This window comes from Telopea speciosissima, chromosome 9 (assembly GCF_018873765.1).
Source record: "Telopea speciosissima isolate NSW1024214 ecotype Mountain lineage chromosome 9, Tspe_v1, whole genome shotgun sequence".
Lineage (NCBI taxonomy): Eukaryota > Viridiplantae > Streptophyta > Magnoliopsida > Proteales > Proteaceae > Telopea > Telopea speciosissima.
In genome coordinates, this window is record NC_057924.1 from 35203284 (window position 1) to 35227418 (window position 24135).

At 39.5% G+C, this 24135-nt stretch overlaps 1 protein-coding gene and 1 non-coding gene across 2 annotated transcripts; one reads left to right on the top strand and one right to left on the bottom strand.

The window, feature by feature from the left end:
- Positions 1-206: 206 nt before the first annotated feature.
- On the bottom strand, positions 207-2635 carry LOC122640514 (heat stress transcription factor A-4b-like). Its single transcript, XM_043833726.1, has 3 exons — positions 2447-2635; positions 1640-2074; positions 207-1536 (listed from the first exon to the last, which is right to left on the bottom strand). Exons 2-3 carry the CDS (start codon positions 1856-1858, stop codon positions 403-405), a joined length of 1353 nt encoding a protein of 450 aa, XP_043689661.1. The 5' UTR covers positions 1859-2074; positions 2447-2635; the 3' UTR covers positions 207-402.
- Positions 2636-19536: 16901 nt separating this feature from the next.
- LOC122641210 lies at positions 19537-19643 on the top strand. Its single transcript, XR_006329859.1, has one exon. It is a non-coding gene; the product is annotated as a small nucleolar RNA R71 (small nucleolar RNA).
- Positions 19644-24135: the final 4492 nt, after the last annotated feature.

Genomic DNA, 24135 nt, shown 5'->3' on the forward strand with positions numbered 1-24135 from the left:
AATGGGGTGGGCTTGCAGAGGGGTGGGGGTGGGTAGGGTTGCAGGAGGAAGAAGAAGATAGTGTAAGGGTAAAAAGGTCTTTTCAAAACTGCAACTAACACCAGCCTAACACTGTCAGCTAGAGAGGGTCCGAGTGCAATAATTGAGAGTCAAGGGGAGGAAAGTTTAATTAGGGTAAAGTACAGGGAGGAAACAGTAAATTTCTCTAAAATTTATACTAAGGAATCTACTGTAATACTGAAACTGATGTACATGAATCAAAATGTACAGGAATAATGAACTCAAGATACTGATGTCTGTAATGTTTTACAAAACCAAACCAGCCATACCTCTTAATCAAATTAACTAGGAACACAGCCAGCAACTCGGACATTAAAAATTGATGCGAATGATTAACCAATATCAGATTCTTTCAGCTGGAGTAAGTTGGCCCATCTGTTCTGTAAGGTTATCTACATTCTTAATGTTCCACCAAAAATTTCCATGATCAGTTACCCTGTTTTCATTCTTTCTGATATCAGCATCCTTCCTTTCTGACTGAACCTCCTGTGTCTCGGATGAACCAGGAGTCTCATTTAAGAACTGTTCCCAGAATACATCATTCACTCCTGTTGGCAAAATGGGAGTCACAGTCCCTACTATCCTTTCTCTCTGGGACTGAACCTCAGGAGCAGAAGCAGGCTTAGAATTCATGTCAATTTCAGTAGGCCTACTATCTGCATTAAGCTGAACAGAATGAATAACGAGGCTCTCCCCATAACTGGTAGATTCTGCCAGCTCTGGAGAGGACTGGGTATCTCTGGTATGAGGTGAAGATGGATGCTGCTTAGGTGACTGTGGCTGCATATTTATGTTTGTATCTGGATCTCCGGATGACGAATGTATTTCAGTAAGAACAACCGCAGAAGACTGCAAAGGTATTCCACCAGGGCTCATTTCCTCACCAGAAGCTTCACCAACACCGCATAGAAAATTCTCCCAAGAATTTAACAATGACTCCAACTTCTCAAAGGGTTCAATGTTTATTATTGACAAAGATAGATCATCTGATCTATCTCTCTGGAAAGCCACCATCTGATTCTCCTCCACAGCAGCCTCATCACATAAGTAGTCAAGTTTTGGCAACCTTCTCTTCTTGTTATGATTTTCTGACTGTTGCATGAGATTGGAAACAAACCCAGGTTTCTGCAAGATCTGAGCCAAGAAAGCTACCATTTGACGCTGGCGATGCTCCATATGATGCAACCTTTCCTCCAAAGACTGAATTTTCAACTCTACACCTTGCTGCTCTTGTGTATGCCTCTGTAGCTCCAAAATAAGGATGTTCTTTTCCTGTTTCAACTTCTCAATTTCCTCCTCAAGTTCCTGCTTGTCTGATTCAGTTAATGCACCAGAAGAATTTCCTAGTCCTTGATTATGTAGTGAGTGGCTGTGGATTGGTTTGCGTCTATGAATGTTCTTCAGAAGGTGTCTCTGGCCTCTCACAAAAGCTTCGTTCGAAAATTCCCATTGATCAGGATCAATTTTTCTGAAACCCTGGTTCGAAAGAAGAGAGTTGGAACTCAAAAGCTAAGATATAAATAGAAAGTGCCTCACAAAACCCATTCAAATTAAACAAATACCACATCACACTACTTACATATGTATTAAGCTGCCTGACGAAGCTGGAGAAGTTGTTGTGCTTAAAGTACCTTGGCAACAAATCCCTCGCAAATTCCGGTAGGTTCCACACAATGAAGCTGTGATTATTTGGACTCCATGAGACGATATTGTTAGTGGATAGATCATCCACCATCTCATACGTCTTTGTAAGAAAAGGAGGGGTTGCATTTGAACTGCCCTGAGATCCATCCATCATAAATCCAAACCTCCTTATCTCAACCTCCAAAATCCAAAAACCAACATATACAATCCATCTCTAATACCGTCATCCAACACTATCCTCAAAACATTTCAAGTTCCTTACCACCACAAAGGCCTTCAATTTGAATCAAACAGAGTTTCTTCCTTTTTGAATCAACAGAAAATTCGATGAAGAGATGTCAATAAACAAGTAAAACCAGAAGTCCACCAGCTGCAAAAACAAAACCAAGCTGAGATTGAGTCTGCATACCAATATTACGAGATTCAAACCCTAACGCAACAGTCTTCACCATAATAGTTCTGTAAATATCAAAAGTAGATCCGAAAAAGAAACTTATTTACTCGCGTCTTGGAAATTCAACTATCTGAAAAGCAGTCAGGGGGAAAGTGGTCGAAGTAAAGGAAAGATGACAATTCACTGAAAACCAATTTAGAGGATTGTAGAGAAAGAAAACAGGAATAATTTCCTTTTTCTTTATATTTTTTTTTTTTTTTCACAAAGGAGAACTGTAGTAAAAAAACAAAGATATTGCCTTCCAAATAACATGTCTAAGTCGGCGTGTTTAGGGTTACCCAAACTTACCAAGACTAGATAAAGAAAGAAGCACAAAAGCTTCCGCCATTGATGAAGGACGAAAGAAGCTGCAATCTTTACAGAACAGAGGAGAACCAGAGACTCAACGAGGGTCTAGTCCGGATTACCAAATGGGTTTCAAGGTGGAATCATCTTGGAGGATGATCCACAACTCGTAACGATCCTATTGTTTATTTTCAGATTTAATTTCAGAATTATAGATTTCACGACTCACCTCACTCTCCCACGGTCTCACCCTCTCTCTCTTCTTTCTCAAAAAGTCAAATCTCGAAATCTCGAGTCTCTTTTTACCAAAACAAAAAAAAAAAAGGGAACAAGAAATCTCGAGTCTCTTCTACCAAAAAAACAAAAAAGTCTCGAGTCTCGACATGTTTGAGTGACGTGGAGTGACTTCGGCTTCTTACAGTTTTATCTACATTTGCCGGCAGGGTGTCAATGGATCGGTTCGGTCTGGTTTTGGTTTGGGTTTTTCAATTTCAATATGGTTTTTAGAGAAATCGAGATCAATCCAATAGAAACTTTTTGATTTCGGGTTCGGTTTCAGTTTTGGTGCGGTTTGTGATGTAGCATCGGATATGGCAGATCGGGTGGACCATGATCACAATCATCCCAAAGAGCTTAGGCGTTCCACACGGGTTCACCAACCATCCCAATGCCTTCGCCACATCACCTAGGCGCCACATCAGTTCTTGGAGCACAAGTTATTGGGGCCTAGCATATCTTTTTTATCCTTAGAGTATTTGCCTTCCTATTTATTAGTTTTCATATGTGTGTAGGATTATTTGCTTTTCTATTTACTAGGTTCCTTATGTGCTTAGGATCTTTTATGTAATGCAACTTGGGTTGCAAGTTTTAGTAGTTTAGGAAGGTTTCCTTTATCCCTAGATTCTATTTTCCATTCTTACCAAATATTTATAACCAATTCTTGGGCTTTAAATCCCCAACCATGGAATGGAATTGAGACAGATTTTATGAGAAATATTGTGAAGTTTTTAGCTCCAACCGATCCTACTGTGATAGCCCCCCCAGGCCTTAAAGAGCCTTCCACGACAGCCTTGAAGAGCTGCCACGCCTAGAAGAGCGCCCCCCTCCGCTCCTTGAAGAGAGCCACCACCCGTGGCCTAGAAGAGCCGCAGCCTCCACCCTCCATCTCACCTCCAACGTCCCACCTTCTCCCCCTCATTCTCATCTCCCTCCATCACTCTCCCTCTCTCACACTACCCTCCATCTTCACCGCCCCTCAATCCCTTGATCTCCACATAAAATATAAACCCTTCCACCCCTTTATCATCGCATGCAATAACGTTTGCCCTCTCAATCTCTCTTCCATTGAGCGATGCTTGATCTCTTGAGGAGATCCACACTATTTGGTATCAGAGCCGGATTGAAGAGAAGATTATTTTCATGGCACCACGACGTGGAAGTCGTACAACCCGTATTACAGAAGTTGAGATGTGCGACGACGCTGCCCGAGCCGAGATAGCCCTTCTTCGACGTCAGGTTGCGGAACTCACCCGCGAACTTGAGTTGATGCGCGCTACTTCGCAATGGACGAGTCAATCAGAGGAAGAAGTAGGAGATGGCGACAGCCATTCCTCCACAGATGAGGACTTGCGCCATGTTCGGGGAAGAGGACTGCGAGCCAGAAACACACGCCCTCCTCAACCTCCATGTGAGGAAGACTGGAACCGTAAGCTAAAGGGGGACATTCCAGATTTCATAGGTAATGAATCGCCTGATGAGGTTGTTGATTGGCCTACCCTTGTGAATGAAGTTTTTGAGCACCGCGAAGTTCCTAAAGATAAGCGTGTAGGCCTCATAGTCATGTGACTGTGAGGCAAGGCGATTGCATGGTTTCGGCGAGAGAAGCAGACACGCCAGAACGTCGGTAAGGATCCCATCACCCAATGGCAACATATGGAAGGGAAACTACGGAAACACTTCCTCCCCACTAGCTACAAGAGGGAGCTCTACCAGCGTTACCAAAATCTTTGGCAAGGCACCCGCACTGTTGACCAGTACACCAGTGAATTCAATGAATTGCTTACCCGTAATAACATTGGTGACACTGAAGAGATGCTCGTGAGCAAGTATTTGGGTGGGCTGCAACCCCAAATCCAGAAGGTGCTTGAAGTCCTTGACATATGGGACTTAGGAGATGCGCATCAGCGTGCAGTGAAGGTCGAGAAATTGCGGCAGCAGAGGCAGTCTACAGGCAGCCATCGATTACCCTCTTCTAAGGGTACTTACAATCCACTTTTCGACCAAGCAGCTGCAGGCCAACAAGTAGCAACCAAAGCATCACAGCCCCCTGCACTGGCTACAGGTTCGCAGGCTAGCAAAACTGCGACCCCTTCTACCCAGCAACCCACTTCTTCTCTCAAGTGCTATGCTTGTGGAGAATTGGGACATCGTGCGAGCAACTGTCGCACTATAAAGAATAGATCGGCCGGCAAAGGACTTTTGTTAGAGAATGATCCTGATGCGCCAAATGATGAAGAAGCCAATTTGGCAGATCCCCAGTATAACAGCCAAGGCGATCTAGAAGGCGAAATTCTCCATTCAGATTCTAGCAAATTCCTCATGATGAGAAAGGTGTTTCTCACCCCCCGTCATGAACCTAATGACCATTAACTCCACAACAACATATTCCACTCGGCTGGCAAGGTGTGCCAATTGATCTTCGATTCCGGGTGTTATGAGAATGTTATCTCTAAAGAAGCGGTCCGAAAATTGCAGCTCGAACAGAAAGAGCACCCTACTCTCTATAAAATGACTTGGTTGAAGAAAGGTATTGAGGTAACTGTCTCAAAACGATGTTTGGTTGCGTTATCTATTGCCTCTACTTACTTCTACAAGATTTGGTGCAATGTATTGCCTATGGATGCTAGCCACATTTTAGTTGGGCGCCCCTGGCAATTTGATAGAAAGACCTTGCATGATGGGTATAAGAACACTTATTCTTTTATGTATGATGGAAAAAAAATTGTTCTAGCCCCATCCAAGGAGTCCTTGAAGTCCCCCTAGCCTAATATGGCTCCTCTAATTTACTTACATTGAGGGACTTACGAGGTGCCATGACCGATGTGGATGTTGTGTATGTGTTGCTAAATAAATCTGAAAGTGATGGTGCTTCACATGTTGTACCTGAAAAGGCCAAGCCTTTACTATTAGCCGAATTTCATGATGTGTTTGAAGTCCTTCCCATTGGCCTACCCCCTATGAAAGATATCCAGCACCAAATTGATTTGGCCCCTGGAGCTCAACTACCCAACTTGCCTCATTATCGGATGAGTCCTGCTGAACATGTAGAGCTACACCGGCAAGTTACGGAGCTGTTGAACAAAGGCTTCATTCTTGAAAGCCTTAGCCCTTGTGCAGTACCGGCCTTCTTAGTTCCAAAGAAGAACGGCACTTGGAGAATGTGTGTGGATAGTAGAGCGATTAATAAGATCACTATTAAATATCGCTTCCCTATCCCATGCCTTGATGACCTACTGGATCAACTTACTGGTTCTACCATTTTCTCTAAGCTAGATCTCAAGAGTGGCTATCATCAGATCCGGATTAGACCAGGGGATGAGTGGAAGACTGCATTCAAGATGCATGACGACCTGTTTGAGTGGATGGTAATGCCCTTTGGTTTATCCAATGCTCCTTTTACATTCATGCGTTTTATGACATAGATCTTGAAGCTGTTTTTGGGCCATTTTGTTGTAGTGTATTTTGATGATATCCTTGTTTTTAGTAAGTCTATTGATGAGCACTTGCAGCATCTTACCACCATTCTCTCTGTGCTGAGGAGAGAGCATCTGTTTGCAGCCCCAGAGAAGTGTTATTTCTTTCAAACAAAAATCATCTTCTTGGGATTTCTTGTTTCTGGTGATGGCATTACAGTTGATGATGCCAAGATTAAGGTAATCCGGGATTGGCCTACTCTGTTTGCACAAAATAATAATAACCGCAAGCGTACGAATCAATTGTAACTGCGAGTTGAACTCAAGGAGATATACGCCACTCTATTTTACTCACTTTAAAGTAATACAAAGTGAACCAAATTAAAGTGTTAAATTAAACTAACGAAAATTAACGCGTCCTAACTCACAAGCATCTATCGAAATTACGCATCTAGGAAACTGAATTGGCATGAATTGATTGGCGTCCTAACACATAAGCATCTAACCTATCAAACTAACACGGATTGGAAGGAATAAATCGCAGTCACAAACCACAACCACATAAAAAACACAAGGAAAAAGTAAAGATAAGAGATTAGAGAGGTAAACCCAAAAGTGATTGAATTGGACTGAATTTGCTTGTTTCTCACACTTGAAATGACGCTATCAAATCTGAAATTAAAACAAAATTAATTAAATTAAGTTCCTAACATGATGATAATAGTGAATAAAAAAAAAAAAAAAAGAATCCTAAAAGCATGATTGAACTAGGAAAATAGAGAATGAGAATAAACTAAAAATAATGGAGAATTAAAATTCCTAATAGAGTGGAGGGATTAATGGAGATGAGAATACTAATAAACTAAAATTAATAGAAGAAGAAAGAGGTAGAGAGAATAAGAAGAAGAAATTAGAAACTAGAAAAAATTAAGAGGTTAAGGAGAAGAAAAACATAAAAATAAAAATAAGAAATTGATACTCCCTTCTACCAAAGTTGAATTGCATGAACTAATTAATCATTGCGTGAATGTAATTTGATGAAGCTTGAACACTTGAATAATTCTACCATGGCTTCTTCTTCCAAGTCTTCTAAATCTTCTCACTAGAATTTAGAAACCTAGACTAGAAAATTTGAAACTAAACTAGAATTATTACAACCATATTGAAGACATAAAATTAAAGCATGAATCAAAAGCATTATAACCATGGAATTGAAAGCATAAAATCAAACTAGAACTTAGAAGGCAAAAAACTAGAAGAAGAAAAGAAGAAATTTCATTAATGAATTGAACTATAAATTGCATAAAAATTGAACTAAAACTGAACTAGAACTAACTAAAAAAAATTAACTAATTACAACCCAAAAGACAAGGGGTATTTATAGGGGGAAGAGGAGAAGAGGGAAGAGAGAAGAGGTATGAGAAATATTCCCTAAGAGAAAAGAATATTCTCTTATCCTTCATTCTTTACATTACTTGAATCCCAAGAAAAAAGAGAAATAGAAACAAAGATAGATAAAAATCCTAGCTACATAAATCTTATATTTTTCAATAGCTACATAAATCTTCTATTTTTCAAAAGGATAAATTACTGATCACCCATTGATTTTCAATCGAAACTTGGATCACCCCCTAGTTTTTTAAAAAACTCCAATCACCCCCTGATTTAGACCCAAAATGCCAAATTAGTCATTGACGTTAGTTTTTTGCCGATGATGTCACCCAGTTAAATAAATATAAATCCCTAAACTACCCTTTAGCAGTGTTAATGTACAATTTTACCCTTGCAACAAAAAAGCCCAAATCCTATCTATCGTCTTCCTCACAGTAGTCGATCCCTCACACCTGCAACTCATTTCTTCTTCAACATTCACTTCTTCCTCAACATGGAAATGCTTGTCGAGATATTCATGGAACCCTTCTGACATTTTACATCTTAAACAAAATCCCTTCATCTTCAACATTCTTCTTCAACCTTCGTGTACAATTCCGACAAAGAATCATTTCGGCCAGAAAGGGCGAAGCATCTTGGCCACCGAAGTAAGGAGAAGGTAACTTGCCCATATTTTCCATATGTTCTCTGTTTTAATCTGCCCTAATTTCTCCAACCTGTGCTATAATTATTAAGCAATGATAGAGTCCATCCTCCGTACTACATTATGTCTATGTTATGTGTTTAGAGTCATATTTTGAGTATCATCTGTTGATACCCTTTTTGAGGAACACCTCACAGTTGAACCAGCAAACGAATACATTCAGAGCTGTGATATTGTGGCATTCAACAAAATCTAGAGGGCCTAGTATATTCCATATGCATTGCGGAAGATGAAGCAGCTGCTATTGCGAAATCGTTGAACGGTCTTGGAGTGCTTTTTTAAAAAAATATTTATCCATTGCCCTTGTTTAAAGCTTATACTAGTTCTCTATTGAAACTGAGATTATGAGCTTGTGAAGGCAAGTGATCGAAGATCTTTTTAGATTTGGTTTAAGAATTAACATAATGTCTAATTAATTTATTATGTGGCTTTTTCCCTCTACAAAAAAAAAAAAAAAGAAAGTAAAAAGTCATATTTTGAGTAGGAATGTCAAATACAAGTCTGGTTAACTACTTGAAGAAGTAATCACTCTGCCGTTCCTTCCTTGAAATCCCATTCTTGCAGTAGATCCATTGCAAGCTGAAAACCTTTTAGTTCTTGCTTCAGCTTGCATTTGATTGGTAACAAAATATCACACTAACCATATGAACCAGAGGAATGGGTTTTGTGACATTAATGGGTCGGCCCTGTAGTTCTGAACTTTACTGGCCAGAGTTGTGGAATTTCAAACATGAATGGCACTGACTTGAACTTGCCTTCTATTACAATAGTAAAGCTAAACCAGTCTAAAACAGTACAAAGGATAGTTACTAATGTTGCTGGCAATGAGACATATAGTGTTGGTTTGTTTGCTCCCTATAGAGTATCAGTTTCCGTGATTCCCACTCACTTCTTCATTGCAAGTGGGCAGAGACAGGTTTTGACGGTTCTCTGTAATGCTACAATGAATAGCTCTACTGCCAGCTTTGGAAGGATTGGGATTTTTGGAAATCAAGGTCATATTGCCAATATACCATTATCTGTGATCTTGAAAGTCTCATCCAACATCACTAACAGCTGATTATATAGTGGTGATTCTTTTTTTCTGGTTTACCTATTTTGTTGTTGACCCATTTTTTCATTTGTTATCTGTAAATTGTCAACGAATCTGTTTGATATATATGTAAATACACTAGTGAGTAATAAGGTTATAAATTAGTGCTGCTTCTTTTTGCTAATGCATTACCCTCTCAGAAATTTCCCCCATGTTTCATTAATTCCTCTCATTTTTACCTTCATTATAACTAGGTTGATTGCATATTTAGTTAGTGATTATAGGTTGTTACTCGTGATTATTGGGAGTTCTAAACTGAATTATTATATGTAAGAATATTGTATGACTTATCTGCTGTAGAACACAGTATGTCACCAAATGCTTGTCTTGGTTGAAGCAGAAATCTGTAACAGGAATGTTCAAGCATGTTGAATCACAAACAACATAGAAATGAGTCTTCTCTAATCGGTATGATTTTTTTTTGGGTGTTCCTTTGCCCTGCGGGTAACCAGCCCACCCCATCTCACGCCATCCATGGAATGTGATGGGGTGCAGGGGAGGGGATCTGGACCTGTGTGCTGTCATCAGAGACAACTATAGTTAAATTTTTAGGATTATTCATTACAAATTAAGTAAGCTAACAGGGTACTGAACTAGAAGTTGTGTCTGGTACTGATGTGCTACAACCTCCACCCTTGAAGAGACTACCAGGTAGACCAAGGAAAAATAGGAGGAGGGAACCAGGTGAACCAGACCCTACAGATTTTAGAAAGAAGACTCATACTATTAGGTGTGATGTATGCAAAGAAGTGGGCCATAACAGTAGGACATGTTAGGGTGGTGCAGTCAAGGTATTAGATTCACATCATCTTCTATATAACTTAATCAATTGTTCATTTTGTTATATTTGTTTTTTTTTATTCTAAATTGTTTCTTGACTTCTGTAGAGAAGGAGAATTGATGAAACAATCAACTCCCAAAGAGTCACTGGGTCTCAAGTCGATGCATCTAGCCAACTCACTCCACAGGAACTGCGAAGAAGACATAGAGCCGAGAAGCAAACAAGGAGAAATGCAAGGAGAGGTACAGCAGTTGCTGGTGGCAGAGGAGAAGGAGATGCAAGTGGTATAGTGGGAGGAGCAAGTGGTGATGGTGTTAGAGGAGAAGGATCAGGAGCAAGTGGAAGCGGACCAAGAGGAGTTGGTGGCAGAGGACCAGCTGGAGCTAGTGGTAGAGGACAAACAAGAGCTATGGGCAGAGGAGCAGCAAGAGCTACAGGCAGAGGAGCAGCCACTGCTGGAGGCAGAGGACCAGCAAGCGATACAGGCAGAGGAGCAGGAGCAGCACCAGGAACTAGTGCCAGAGGAGAAGGAGAAGGAGAAGCAAGTGGCAGAGGTGCAGTAGTTGGTGGTGGCAGAGGACTAGCTAGAGCTGGTCGGAGAGGATCAGGAACTAGAGGCAGAGGTGTAGCAGTTGCTACGGGCAGACCTTGGTTGATTTAGGAGTTGGTTCAGCAATGATAGAATGTACATGTGTTTTGGAAGTATATGAATGTACATGTGTTTTGGAAGAATATGAATGTACACGTGTTTTGGAAGTATAGGAATGTACATGTGTTTTGGGAGTATATGAATGTACATGTGTTTTGGAAGTATATGAATGTACATGTGTTTTGGAAGTAAATGAATATACATGTGTTTTGGAAGTATATAAATGTACATGTGTTTTGGAAGTATATAAATGTACATGTGTTTTGGAAGTATATGAATGTACAATTGTTCTTGCTGTTTTTTTTTTCTCCCAAAACATATGATGTAAGGTTGATGACTGAATAATTAGCATGGTTGTTAATTAGTTGCTTTCATCAGGTATCATACTGTGTTCAATTACATACTTTTTACCCTTGTAAATCCGCATGAACTGATAAAACCCATAGCACCCCAAGTTCCTATGCAACATCAAGTCCCCAAAACAGATATGGTTTATGCCTTAAAACAGTGATCAGTTGGAGGATATAACAGCCTAACTATTGATTGGGCTGGGTTCCTGTTTGCTGAAAATTCAAACCCATGGAGGTTGTGATGGACTGGGCTAGGTTCCTGTTTAATTAACTTATTCTTTCTTCTATTGCTGCTCTTTCTCTTTTTATAATCTCTACTGAGTTGCATAGTGAGAGATAGAGAGAGAGAGGACTGGGGAACAGAGTCCCACACCTTCTCATTGTTTCATGGCTTTAATCAATCATGCTTCAAAATTTGTTGGGCATGAATTTAATTTTTATACTACTAACACTACTACACCTACAACTACTACTGCTTCTTCTTCTGGGCATGGATTTAATTTTGCTTGTGCTCTTACTACATGGCTGTTTTACTAGTAGGATGTTTTGAGTGCATTGTTATGATTAGGAAAAGGGGGAAAAATGTTAAAGAGATTCTCCAGCTTTGGTTTTTCTTCCCACACCCCTCTCCCCCTCTCCCCCCCCCCCCCCCACACACACACACAAAAAAATCGATTAAGAGGCTATATCAGACTGAATTATTCTATTACAAGGTTATGGATCCTGATGGAGGAGGTTTTGGGGTTGAAAATGAAAAATTATTCCCCAAGAGACTTACTTCTGAGTGGTGTAAGGTTTGTGCTTCTCTGGCATTTGCTGGAATGAGAATGAAAGTCTCTATGCTGTTGGCCATGGAGGGTAATTAAGAAGAACTGGAAAAGATGGAAGTTATGTTTGTGAAACTTTTTTTTTTTTTTTTGGTCAGAATTTTGGAAAAACATCATTGGTAGGGTAAGATAAAATATGCTTCGCATACCTAGGGGTTGGTGTTAGAAGACTGGAGGATGTTGAGACTGCCTGTAGCATGAAATTTTTATGGTAAATTGTGACATTTATATTGCTGTGTAGGTTCTTACCATGTGCTCAAGAATATCAGGTGGTTGATTGGTACAGAGGGTAATAAATTTCTAGTTGGATGGATAGTGGATTGTTTAAGCATCATTTGAGCAGATGGTGAATGGTTTGAATGATGGAGACATAACTGCAAATCAAGTGTTTGATATGCACAGAAGCCTTGTGAATGAATCTGTTTGGGTTTTGCTGCCTGATTGGATTCAAAAGGTTACTACAAAATTATTGGGTGAGAGGGTTAGGGAAGGACACTTGTATATTGTCCCTGAACCCATTAGTCCCTTCACTCAAATCAGCTGATAAAACCCATAGCACCTCAAGTTCCTATGCAACTTCAAGTCACCAAAACAGATATGGTTTATGCCTTCATACAGTGATCAGTTGGAGGATATAACAGCCTATCTATTAATCTTATTCTTTCTTCTATTGCTGCTCTTTCTCTTTTTATAATCTCTACTAAGTTGCATAGTGAGAGATAGAGAGAGAGAGGACTGGGTAACACATGTCCCACAGTTTCTCATTGTTTCATGGCTTTAATCAATCATACTTCAAAATTTGTTGGCTGAAGCAGATTTTAGGCTGAAGAGAGGACTGTGGGCTGCTGATCTGCAGAGTTTTGAAAAAGATAAAATGGAGGAGGAGAAAGGGAGAAAAAGCAGAGAGCATACAGAGACACTCGTGATTTTCAAAAGATTCAAAGTTTGTTGACTGAAGAAGATTTTAGGCTGCACAACAGCTTTTGATTATTACTTCATTAAATGCCCTATGCACTAGGCAATGAGAAAAAAGAAAAGAAAAACCAAACTTTTGTAAGATCCAATACAGTGCCTAAATTGTCATTTCAGGTTTTTTTGGAAGAATTTGACTGTCATATGTCAATTGTCATGCCCATCTACAAGAATAGTGAATCTTTATTAATGGAGTCCACACATATGTGGCATTTCTTATGCTACATCTTCGATTTACTTCCAGTTCCTTGTATTTGAAGAGCTTCCGTGTATATTTTTTCACTTCCAATTTTTTTGAAGTTTCTATTGGATCTGTCTTCTTCCTTTTCTATTGTAAATCAGTCAGTAAATCACTACTTTAGTTCTTTTGTAAGTTAGTTCCTTTGCTCCATTTATGTTACAGTTATTGAAACATAAGTTTCTTTTTCCTCATTTGAAGTTCTGATTATTGTTTCCAGTTTTTCATTCCATTAGGGGGAAACGGCTTTTTTGGGAGTTTAGGCAGTATTTCCTAATGTGAGAGCTTTGACTGCCTGAAATTGCAATCCAGCAGCCATGCTTTCAGTTGCATGGATATAGGTGTATGGTATACATTTGTGTCTTAGATTAGAGTTCTTGTTGCACTCTCTTTTGATGTCACATCTGCTTTCTCGACTTTCTAATTACTAGCTTGTTAATTTACATTATTCAGAAGGGGGATGTTAATAGCTGAGTGATATGGGGAGAGTTGCAATATTGAAGAGTTTTGATCTCCTCTTCCTTGGTTACCAAGTCCAACATGTCTGATTTTTTTCCTTCCTTCTACACACAATGAAAATGCAATGCTCACCAGCATTGCAAAATGTAAGAAGACCATCTCCTATTCCCTATGGATGCTGCAGGTAAGTTTCATATATGGACTGCCTTTTCTTTCTCTCTTTCATTTTTGTCAGCTATGAATCATTCCCCATGGATGCTGCAGGTAAGTTTCATATATTGACTGCCTTTTCTTTCTCTTTCATTTTTATCAGCTATGAATCATTCTCCATGGATCCTGCAGGTAAGTTTCATATATGGACTGCCTTTTCTTTCTCTCTTTCATTTTTGTCAGCTATGAATCATTCCCCATGGATGCTGCAGGTAATTTTCATATATTGACTGCCTTTTCTTTCTCTCTTTCATTTTTATCAGCTATGAATCATTCTCCATGGATGCTGCAGGTACGTTTCATATATAGACTGCCTTTTCTTTCTCTCTTTCATTTTTATCAGCTATGAATCATTTAACAACTTGAAATTACAATAATTGAAAATGGATCAAATAGGAGCACGGGATAGCGGCAGTTATTCTGTTTGGGCCATGCTCTTTTAAGAAGAAGTCGGATATTGGTGCTTGATGAAGTTACTGCATCAATAGAAACAAACGCACACATTATTGGTGCTATAACTCTATTCAAATCTGGTGCATAATAGAGAAGAAGAGGAGAAGAAGAGGATGGAAGGAAGACTGAGTAGGACTCACCATAGCAGAGCAGCTGAGAATGGCGTAGAAGAATGAGTTCTTGCACTTTTAAGAAGAAGTCGGATATTGGTGCTTGATGAAGTTACTGCATCAATAGAAACAAACGCACACATTATTGGTGCTATAACTCTATTCAAATCTGATGCATAATAGAGAGAAGAAGAGGAGAAGAAGAAGATGGAAGGAAGACTGAGTAGGACTCACCATAGCAGAGCAGCTGAGAATGGCGTAGAAGAATGAGTTCTTGCACTTGAAAAAGCCCTAACAGCAGAACAGCTGAGAATGGCGTAGAGGAATGAGTTCTTGCACTTGGAAAAGCCCTAGCAGCAGAGAATGCTCCCTCCAACGGTAAAATCAGTCTTAAGTTCCCTCTTTTAATAGATTTAAAAGAAGGGTACATATGTCATTTCATTTATTAGATAGATTTTTAGTTAACACCGTTAGTGAAGAGGGGGACATTTGAGTTTTTTCAAAAACCAGGGGGTGATCCGAGTTTCGATTGAAAACAAAGGGGTGATCAGTAATTTACCCTTTTCAAAAAGTAACTTTCTAATTCTAAACTTGTGCTTCCTTTTCTTTGTAGGTGTCTTCTCCAAGCAATGAGATCAAGGCATCTTTGACTTTTCAACCTTCCATGGATGACAGAATATTTTTAAAAAAAAATCTATCCATAGTAAAATTCCAAAAGTGCCCTTGAAAAGTTGGAGGAGAGAGAAAGTGATGACTAGGCTTCCACTCAACAAATAAAATACCCATTTTGTCCTTCAAAAAACGTGGAGCATGGGGTGCTTATATAGGCCTCACTATTGCATTCCTTGAGAAAAATCACCCAAAATAGACCCAAATTTCGTCCAATTTGGAGTTTGGGAGCCCAAGATATCTCAAGTTGAAGTTTGACTGTTCCAGAGCCTTCCAAATGGAATCTTTCAGGAAAGATAACTTCTGATAATTTCGCTAAAGCCCCTTGAATCCGAACTTCCGCTTTGCTCTGTCCTTGGCTAATTTTTAATAATTACAAACAAACCCCTGTCATAAAAATTGAAAACAGTGGCATGCCATTTTCGCACGTCGTTACGGAAACGGCCGTAACTTCTTTGTTTCAACTTGAAATCAGGTGTCGTTTGAACCATTGCAAAGCTGACTTGATGGGCTACACATCCATACTATTAGCACCTCAAAATTATGGTAAGGGGTCCATTGTAATCACGTTCAAATTTGACTTATTGGCGTGATTCTTTCAGTGCTCAATCTAAACTTGATTTTCTCGACTCCTGGGCGCCTCCGGCTACTGCCAAACACCACTAAATAGCTTAAAAATGGATCCTTAGCATCATTTGCTCCATTTTCACAAGAATTCACCTAAAGCCTGAAAACACAAACAAAAACCTTGAGTAGTTCCGTTCCAAGTATAAAAATGCACGCTTTATGGCCTTAAGATTTCACACATAAATGTGCTCATCAGATTCCCCCACACATGAACGTTAGTTGTCCTCAAGTAAACAAAAACAAAAAATTAAACTAGAATGCAGAAATCCTAACTCACTTTTGTAGGAATCACGGTTGCACTTAGCATGTGCAACAAGCCTTTAAACCCCTAGGTTACCCCTAGTGGACGAGTTTTGTCTCATGGGTGTTTGCAGTGAATGTACACCCAAAATTCAATAAGTCAAAAGATGATGCTGCAAATTTTAATCATGGCATAAGTAAGATAGCGCACACAAGCTCTAAAAGTGCTCAACTAAAGATCAAAGAGCCAAAGGTTCCCCCACACTTGAATTTTATCACCCCACATCAATTCAAGTAACAAGCATGCATCAAAGTCAAGGGATCTCCTCATATTTTTTGAACACTACTCACCTTCAAGTAAATCCCCCCATAGCATTGATGGAACCAAAGACTTAGGCTTTGAGTATTTTTAACCATACTTTCTTTTCAGGCATTAAGGCAGAAAACACTTTTCCTTCACAATAGTAAACTCTATTTCTACTCCACTACTATTCTTTGAATGACATAGTGGAGCATACACCAAACACCCAAATACTTGGTAGCTTCGTTTTTTGCATATATCCATAAGACATTGAGACATTGATGCAAAAGTTTTTTTTGAGTTTCCTCCCAAGGAATTTCGAACAAGTCACCCTGCTTCCTGAGGCAACAGTGCCCTGTCTAGTCCCAAAGAATTCCACTTTCTTTTCTTTCTTTTTTCTTTCACTTTCCATGCCTTGCCACAAACAACTTGGTCTCAACTACTAGCCAAAAGATCAAAGGGTCCATAAAACACATAGAGGAATCTAGCCATCCATTGAAATAATGCTCATATTTTCCAATTCAATCCCTCTCACAGAATACAAACCAACTACTGTCCTTAAAAAGGGATTTTTTTATTATTTCGCATGCTAGGGCACCTAATTCCCTCTCTCTCTCTCTCGCTTTGCACTCAAAGAAACGTATGCACAAAACCAAACTATCGCCTCAATCAAAATTCACAAACTTCACTAACGAAGTCCAACACCCCCCCCCACACTTAATTTATGCAATGTCCTCAATGCATGCAGAAAAGAAGGAATAAGGACAAGGGAGGAGATGAGAGGGCTTACCAGATATAATCACAAAGAGGATCATGTAGAGTCATGAGCTCTACAAAAAGTACTAGGAGCAGCAACAGAAACCTCAATCCATGGCCAGTAAATGTAGAAAGAGCTTCAGAACTGGAAAATACTGGACCATGAACTTTAGTAAAGCGAGAAATAATATGGAAGTTAAGCACAAAGGATAAATACCTAACAGGAAAATCTGTCCTCATGAGATAGTGAAAAATGAAGATAGTGAACAATAATCCATGTAGACAAATCCTCCCATTCCCTCCCATGGTCAATGCAGAATGCATGTCATTATCGTAAAAACCAACAAAAAATGGATCATAGTAAGCATCAAAAGGATCATGAATATCAGTAACCTCATCAAGATAATCATAAAAAATGGGAGGTTTACTCAAATCAATCCTAGCAATAAGACTATCTTCCCCTTGAATAACTTGGTTTTCCAAATAAGGATCACGATAATATGCTTGAAAAACATCATGACTAACATTGTACTCCTCAATAAAATCATCCAACCTAGGAGGTTTGGACCAATCAACATACGGGACAATTATGGGGGAATCAAATATGAAGGGTTGAGGAATAGAGGTGGATAGGGGTCCAAGAGGCTCCAATGGTGGTTGGATGTTCCAGACCTCAGATAAGGTGGTATCATCAACACCTTCCAATTCCTCCGTACAGTCCTGAAATCCCGAATCAAAATCAAAAAAGAAAGTCTCATCATTTCGGAATTCCTGAAGCACATGTACCTCTTCATCCATATCAGGTTGCATGCCCAGCCTGAACACATTAAAATTCACAGAGGTATTGCCAAAAGATAATTTCATGAGACCATTTCTACAATTGATTAAAGCATTACTGGTAGCAAGAAATGGTTTACCCAAGATAATTGGGATTTGATCTTTAAAATTGGTAGGTTGGGTATCTAAGACAATAAAATCCACAGGAAAGATAAATTCTCCAACCTTTAATAGGACATCCTCAATCATCCCCTTGGAAACTTTTATCGACCTGTCTGCAAGTTGAAGAGTAATTCTAGTCGATTTCAGCTCTCCCAATCTCAACTGTTGGTAGACATGAAAGGGTAATAGGTTCACACTTGCACCAAGGTCCAATAAGGCATGATCAATGATGGTGGTGCCTATAGTGGAAGAGATGGTGGGGCTTCCAGGATCCTTATGCTTGGCTGCTATTGGCTGTGCGATGAGAGAACTAATATTAGCAGCCAAGAATGCCTTTTTGGGCACATTGGTGGTCCGCTTTTGGGGGCATAAGTCTTTGAGACTTTAGGATAAGCGGGGACCTAGGCTATGACATCCAGTAAAGGAATATTCACCTAAATCTGCTTAAAAACATCTAATATTTTCTCCACAGAAGAAGACTTCTTATTAACCAATCTATTTGGGAATGAGGCAGGTGGGGTATAAACTCTCTCAGGGGTAGTCCTTTTCACTTCCTCAATAGAATCATCTTTGGTTTTCTCAACCAAATCATCTGGAATATCTTCAGGTTCATCAGACGAACCAGGAACAGTAGACACTTCAACGACTTCTTCAAAAGGGGGGAGAATCAACAGGAGTATAAGATGGTAGAGATTGAGGTGTACTAACTTGTTGATACTCACGGCCACTCCTTAAAGCATATACAACATTTACCTGGCTGGAGAGCCCTTAATGCTGTTGGCCTTGCACAACATTGAGTGGAGGAGCTTGGGTACCTTGCTGAATACGAACCTAATGCCTAGGATTTGGCTCAGGTTGGCTAGGTAACTTTCCTGTTTCCCTCTCATGCAGGATTGTGACAAACTGGGTGAGTTGTTTCTCCCTAAGGGCTATCTTGTTCTCCATCTCACTCATTCTTGTTGCCTCTCCTGTATTGATAAACCCTGGGGGTGACTGATAAGGAGCAAGGAGAGGGGGCCTAGCAGAATTAATAGAAGGTCCTAGATGAGGACGAGGGGGGAAGGGGTAAGGAAACATACTTTGATTTTGTGGTGCAAAGTTGGGCCTTTGGAGACCAAGCTGGCCTTGATTGTGAAAGTTAGAAGGGCCTGCTTGGTTTCCTTGATTCCAGGAGAAATTGGGGTGATTTTTCCATCTGGATTGAAAGTGTTGCTATATGGATTGTTTTGGTAGAGGGCACTTACATGCTCAGTGCTGGAATTACTCACAAAGGTATTGGGGCATTCCTCCAAAAGATGTCCAGGAGTATGGCACCAACTGCATATTGTCACATGGTTGACTTGGTTAATTGGTAGAGGTTCTTTAAGGACAATCGACTCTAACCTTTCGATGAGGCTGTCCAATTTGGCTTCCTTGGCTGGTACACCATCAATGATGTGACCCTTGGTGGTCCTTTCACCCTCTTGGGAGGATTCCCACTCCCTAGTCTTATCAACCAAGTTGGTCAAGAATGTCCAAGCCTCATTCTCATCAGAAAAAGATGTGAACCTTGCAGGACACATAGATTCTAAAACCTGCTTGGTCTGAAAGTCTATGCCCTCATAAATAATTTGGCAAAGCTACCACAAATCAATACCATGGTGAGGGTATTCTAAAAAGAGGTCCTTGAATCTCTCCATGAATTTAGAGAATGACTCATATGGTTTCTGCCTGAACTGGAGGATGTCACTCTTGAGCTTAATGGTCTTGTGAAGAGGGAAAAATTTTTCCAAGAAGATAATGGTGAACTCATCCCATCTATTAATGGAATTTGTTGGCAGTCCATAGAGCCACTTCTTGGCCTAGTCCTTCAGGGCAAAGTTTATAAACCGAAGCCTCACTGCATCATCAGTTAAATTTTGAACCTTGATTATAACACAGACCTCCTCAAATTCTCTAAGGAAAAGATAGACATGTTCATTGGCCATTCCATGGAAGTGGGGTAGCATACTAATGAATTGGGTCTTGAGTTCATAGTTGTTCCCTGTAGCAACAGGCAGATTGATGCAAGAAGGCTGTGCGGCCCTAGCAGGGTAAAACCTATCCTTAAGGGTCTTGGATTGTTGGTCTCCCATGGTCAAAGGTGGGGTCAAAGGTGGAGAAGGTGGTATTCTAATAAGACGGTTACTTGAATCACGAGTCCACATCGTAGCCACCTAAACAGATATGAGGTCTCCTTTAGAAAAATTAAATAAAATACAAGAAAAAAATAAAAAACAAGAGGGAGTCCAAGGTAGATAGTGCATCTATCCCTCAAGAATTGAAACAGTGGTTCCAAAGCTGTAAGGTTGCCATATAGGTTGATAGCAAGGGGACCCGTATAGTCTTCAAGAGCCACCTACGGGTGACTCCAATTAGATTCTGATGTAGAATGGAGGACTATTATACATTTATGTTTCCTAGGCACTCACTATGTCGCTTTCCTGTCAGCAAAGTTTTCACCTCCAAAGATAAGTCATATGCCATTCCACCTAACCAAGTCAAGATTCAGCGTCATAGGTAACTTAATCCTATGAGGGACACCAAAAGAGGTTGAGTTTGAGCATAAGAAGGTATTTAGATTGGGCGCATAGTCTTTGAAACAGAAGAGAAACAAGATGAGGTTTTCAAAAACTGAATTTTTTTTAGAAGAAAAAAGAAAATAAACTAAGTACTCCGAATAAAAAACATTTAAAAATCAAAAAAATGAAGTGGACAATAATCTCCCCGCAACGGCGCCAAAAACTTGTTTGCACAAAATAATAATAATCGCAAGCGTACAGATCAATCGTAGCTACGGGTCAAACTCAAGGAGATATACGCCACCCTATTTTACTCACTTTAAAGTAATGCAAAGTGAACCAAATTAAAGCGTTAAATTAAACTAATTAAACTAAAGAAAATTAACGCGTCCTAACTCACAAGCATCTATCGAAATTACGCATCTAGGAAACTGAATTGGCATGAATTGATTGGCGTCCTAACACATAAGCATCTAACCTATCAAACTAATGCGGATTGGAAGGAATAAATCATAACCACAAACCACAACCACATAAAAAACACAAGGAAAAAGTAAAGATAAGAGATTAGAGAGGTAAACCCAAAGGTGCTTGAATTGGACTAAATTTGCTTTCTTCTCTCACTTGAAATGACGCTACCAAATCTGAAATTAAAACAAAATTAATTAAATTAAAATCCTAACATGATGATAATAGTGAATAAAAAAAAAAAAAAAGAATCCTAAAAGCATGATTGAACTAGGAAGACAGAGAATGAGAATAAACTAAAAATAATGGAGAATTAAAATTCCTAATAGAGTGGAGGGATTAATGGAGATGAGAATACTAATAAACTAAAACTAATAGAAGAAGAAAGAGGTAGAGAATAAGAAGAAGAAATTAGAAACCAGAAAAAATTAAGAGGTTAAGGAGAAGAAGAACATAAAAATAAAAATAAGAAATTGATACTCTCTTCTGCCAAAGTTGAATTGCATGAACTAATTAATCCTTGCATGAATGTAATTTGATGAAGCTTGAGCACTTGAATAATCCTACCGTGACTTCCTCTTCCAAGTCTTCTAAATCTTCTCACTAGAATTTAGAAGCCTAGACTAGAAAACTTGAAACTAAACTAGAATTATTACAACCATATTGAAGACATAAAATTAAAGCATGAATCAAAAGCATTACAACCATGGAATTGAAAGTATGAAATCAAACTAGAACTTAGAAAGCCAAAAACTAGAAGAAGAAAAGAAGAAATTTCACTAATGAATTGAACTATAAATTGCATAAAGATTGAACTAAAACTGAACTAGAACTAACTAAAAAAAAATTCACTAGTGACAACCCAAAAGGCAAGGGGTATTTATAGGGGAAAAAGGAGAAGAGGGAAGAGAGAAGAGGTAGGAGAAATATTCCCTAAGAGAAGAAAATATTCTCTTCTCCTTCCTTCTTTACATTACTTGAATCCCAAGAAAAAAGAGAAAAATAGAAACTAAGAGAAATAACAATCGTAGCTACATAAACCTTCTATTTTTCAAAAAGTAACTTTCTAATTCTAAACTTGTGCTTCCTTTTCTTTATAGGTGTTTTCTCCAAGCAATGATCAAGGCATCTTTGACTTTTCAACCTTCCATCGATGACAGAATATTTTTCAAAAGAAATCTATCCATAGTAAAATTCTAAAAGTGCCATTGGAAAGTTGGAGGAGAGAGAAAGTGATGACTAGGCTTCCACTCAACAAATAAAATACCCATTCTATCCTTCAAAAAACGTGGAGCATGGGGTGCTTATATAGGCCTCACTATTGCATTCCTTGCGAAAAATCATCCAAAATAGACCCAAATTTCGTCCAATTTGGAGTTTGGGAGCCCAAGATATCTCAAGTTGAAGTTGGACTGCTCCAGAGCCTTCCAAATGGAATCTTTCGGCGAACAGGAAAGATAACTTCTGATAATTGCACTAAAACCCATCGAATCCGAACTTTTGCTTTACTTTGTCTCCTGCCAATTTTTGATAATTACACATAAACCCCTATCATAAAAATTGAAAACAGTGGCATGCCATTTTTGCGCGTCGTTACGGAAACGACCGTAACTTCTTCGTTTCAACTCGAAATCAGGTGCCGTTTGAACTGTTACGAAGCTGAATCGATGGGCTACGCATCCATACTTTTAACACCTCAAAATTATGGTCAGGGGCCCACTATAATCACGTTCAAATTTGAATTATTGGTGTGATTCTTTCAGTGCTCAATCTAAACTTGATTTTCTCGACTCCTGGGCGCTTCTGGCTACTGCCAAACACCACTAAATAGCTTAAAAATGGATTGTTAGCATCATTTGCTCCATTTTCACAAGAATTCACCTAAAACCTACAAACATAAACAAAAACCTTGAGTAGTTCCGTTCCAAGTATAAAAATGCATGCTTTATGGCCCTAAGATTTCACATATAAATGTGCTCATCATACTGCATCCTCCATTTTTTATGTTCACAGCTTCCATGTACTTGCTTCCTTTTATCGGAGATTTATTTCAAATTTTAGCTCCATTGCAACGCCACTCATAGCTTGCATGAAAAAGGGTGTATTTGAGTGGACTAGTGTAGCCCAGAAGAGCTTCGAACAGTTGAAGGAGAAGTTGATTTCAGCGCCAGTTTTAGCCCTACCTAAATTTGACCTTGTGTTTGAGGTTCATTGTGATGCATCAGGTACAGGTATCGGCATAGTTCTTAGTCAAGATGGTCACCCCATTGCCTATTTTAGTGAGAAACTTAGCGGCGCAAAGCTTCATTACAGCACCTATGACTTGGAGTTCTAAGCGATTTTTCGCACTCTAGAGCACTGACGATCCTACTTGATCCACCAGGAATTTGTTCTTTACACTGACCATGAGGCGTTGAAGTATCTTGCAGGTCAACATAAGATTAATTCTCGGCGGACAAAGTGGGCAGAGTTTCTTCAGGAGTTCACTTTCAATATCAAGCACAAGGCTGGCGCTCAAAATCAAGTAGCAGATGCTCTTAGCAGAAAGAAGAGTATGCTTACCACCATGAGGAACACCACCCTTGGCATTGATACTTTTCAGGATCTCTATGAAAGTGACCCTTACTTTTCTAAAGTGTTGATTGATGTGCAAGGAAGGGCCACTACCGATTTTTTCATCCATGATGGGTTTTTATTCAAAGGAAATCGGCTGTGTATTCCCGACTGTTCCCTTCTCCTGAAAGTGATTGCAGATATACATAATGAAGGACACTTTGGAAGAGTAAAGACTCTACAATTGGTGGGTTCTCGCTATTTTTGGCCTAAGCTTACCAAGGATGTGCAATGTTTTGTACAGCAGTGCCAGATTTGTCAGACTTCGAAGGGGCAGTCCACCAATGCAGGCTTGTATATGCCATTGCCCATCCCCACTGCACCATGGACTGATATCTCCATGGACTTCGTTCTTTGGTTACCTAAGACTCAAAAGGGCATGGACTCTATTTTTGTGGTGGTAGACCATTTCTCTAAGATGGCACGTTTCATTCCTTGTCGGAAGACGATGGATGCATCTCGCATAGCAGATTTGTTTTTTAAAGAAGTCTATAAGTTGCACGGCTTACCCCATACCATTACTTCTGATAGGGACACCAAGTTCCTTAGTCACTTTTGGCAGTTCAGCTCAGTTTTTCACCCTCAAACTGATGGTCAAACCGAAGTGGTG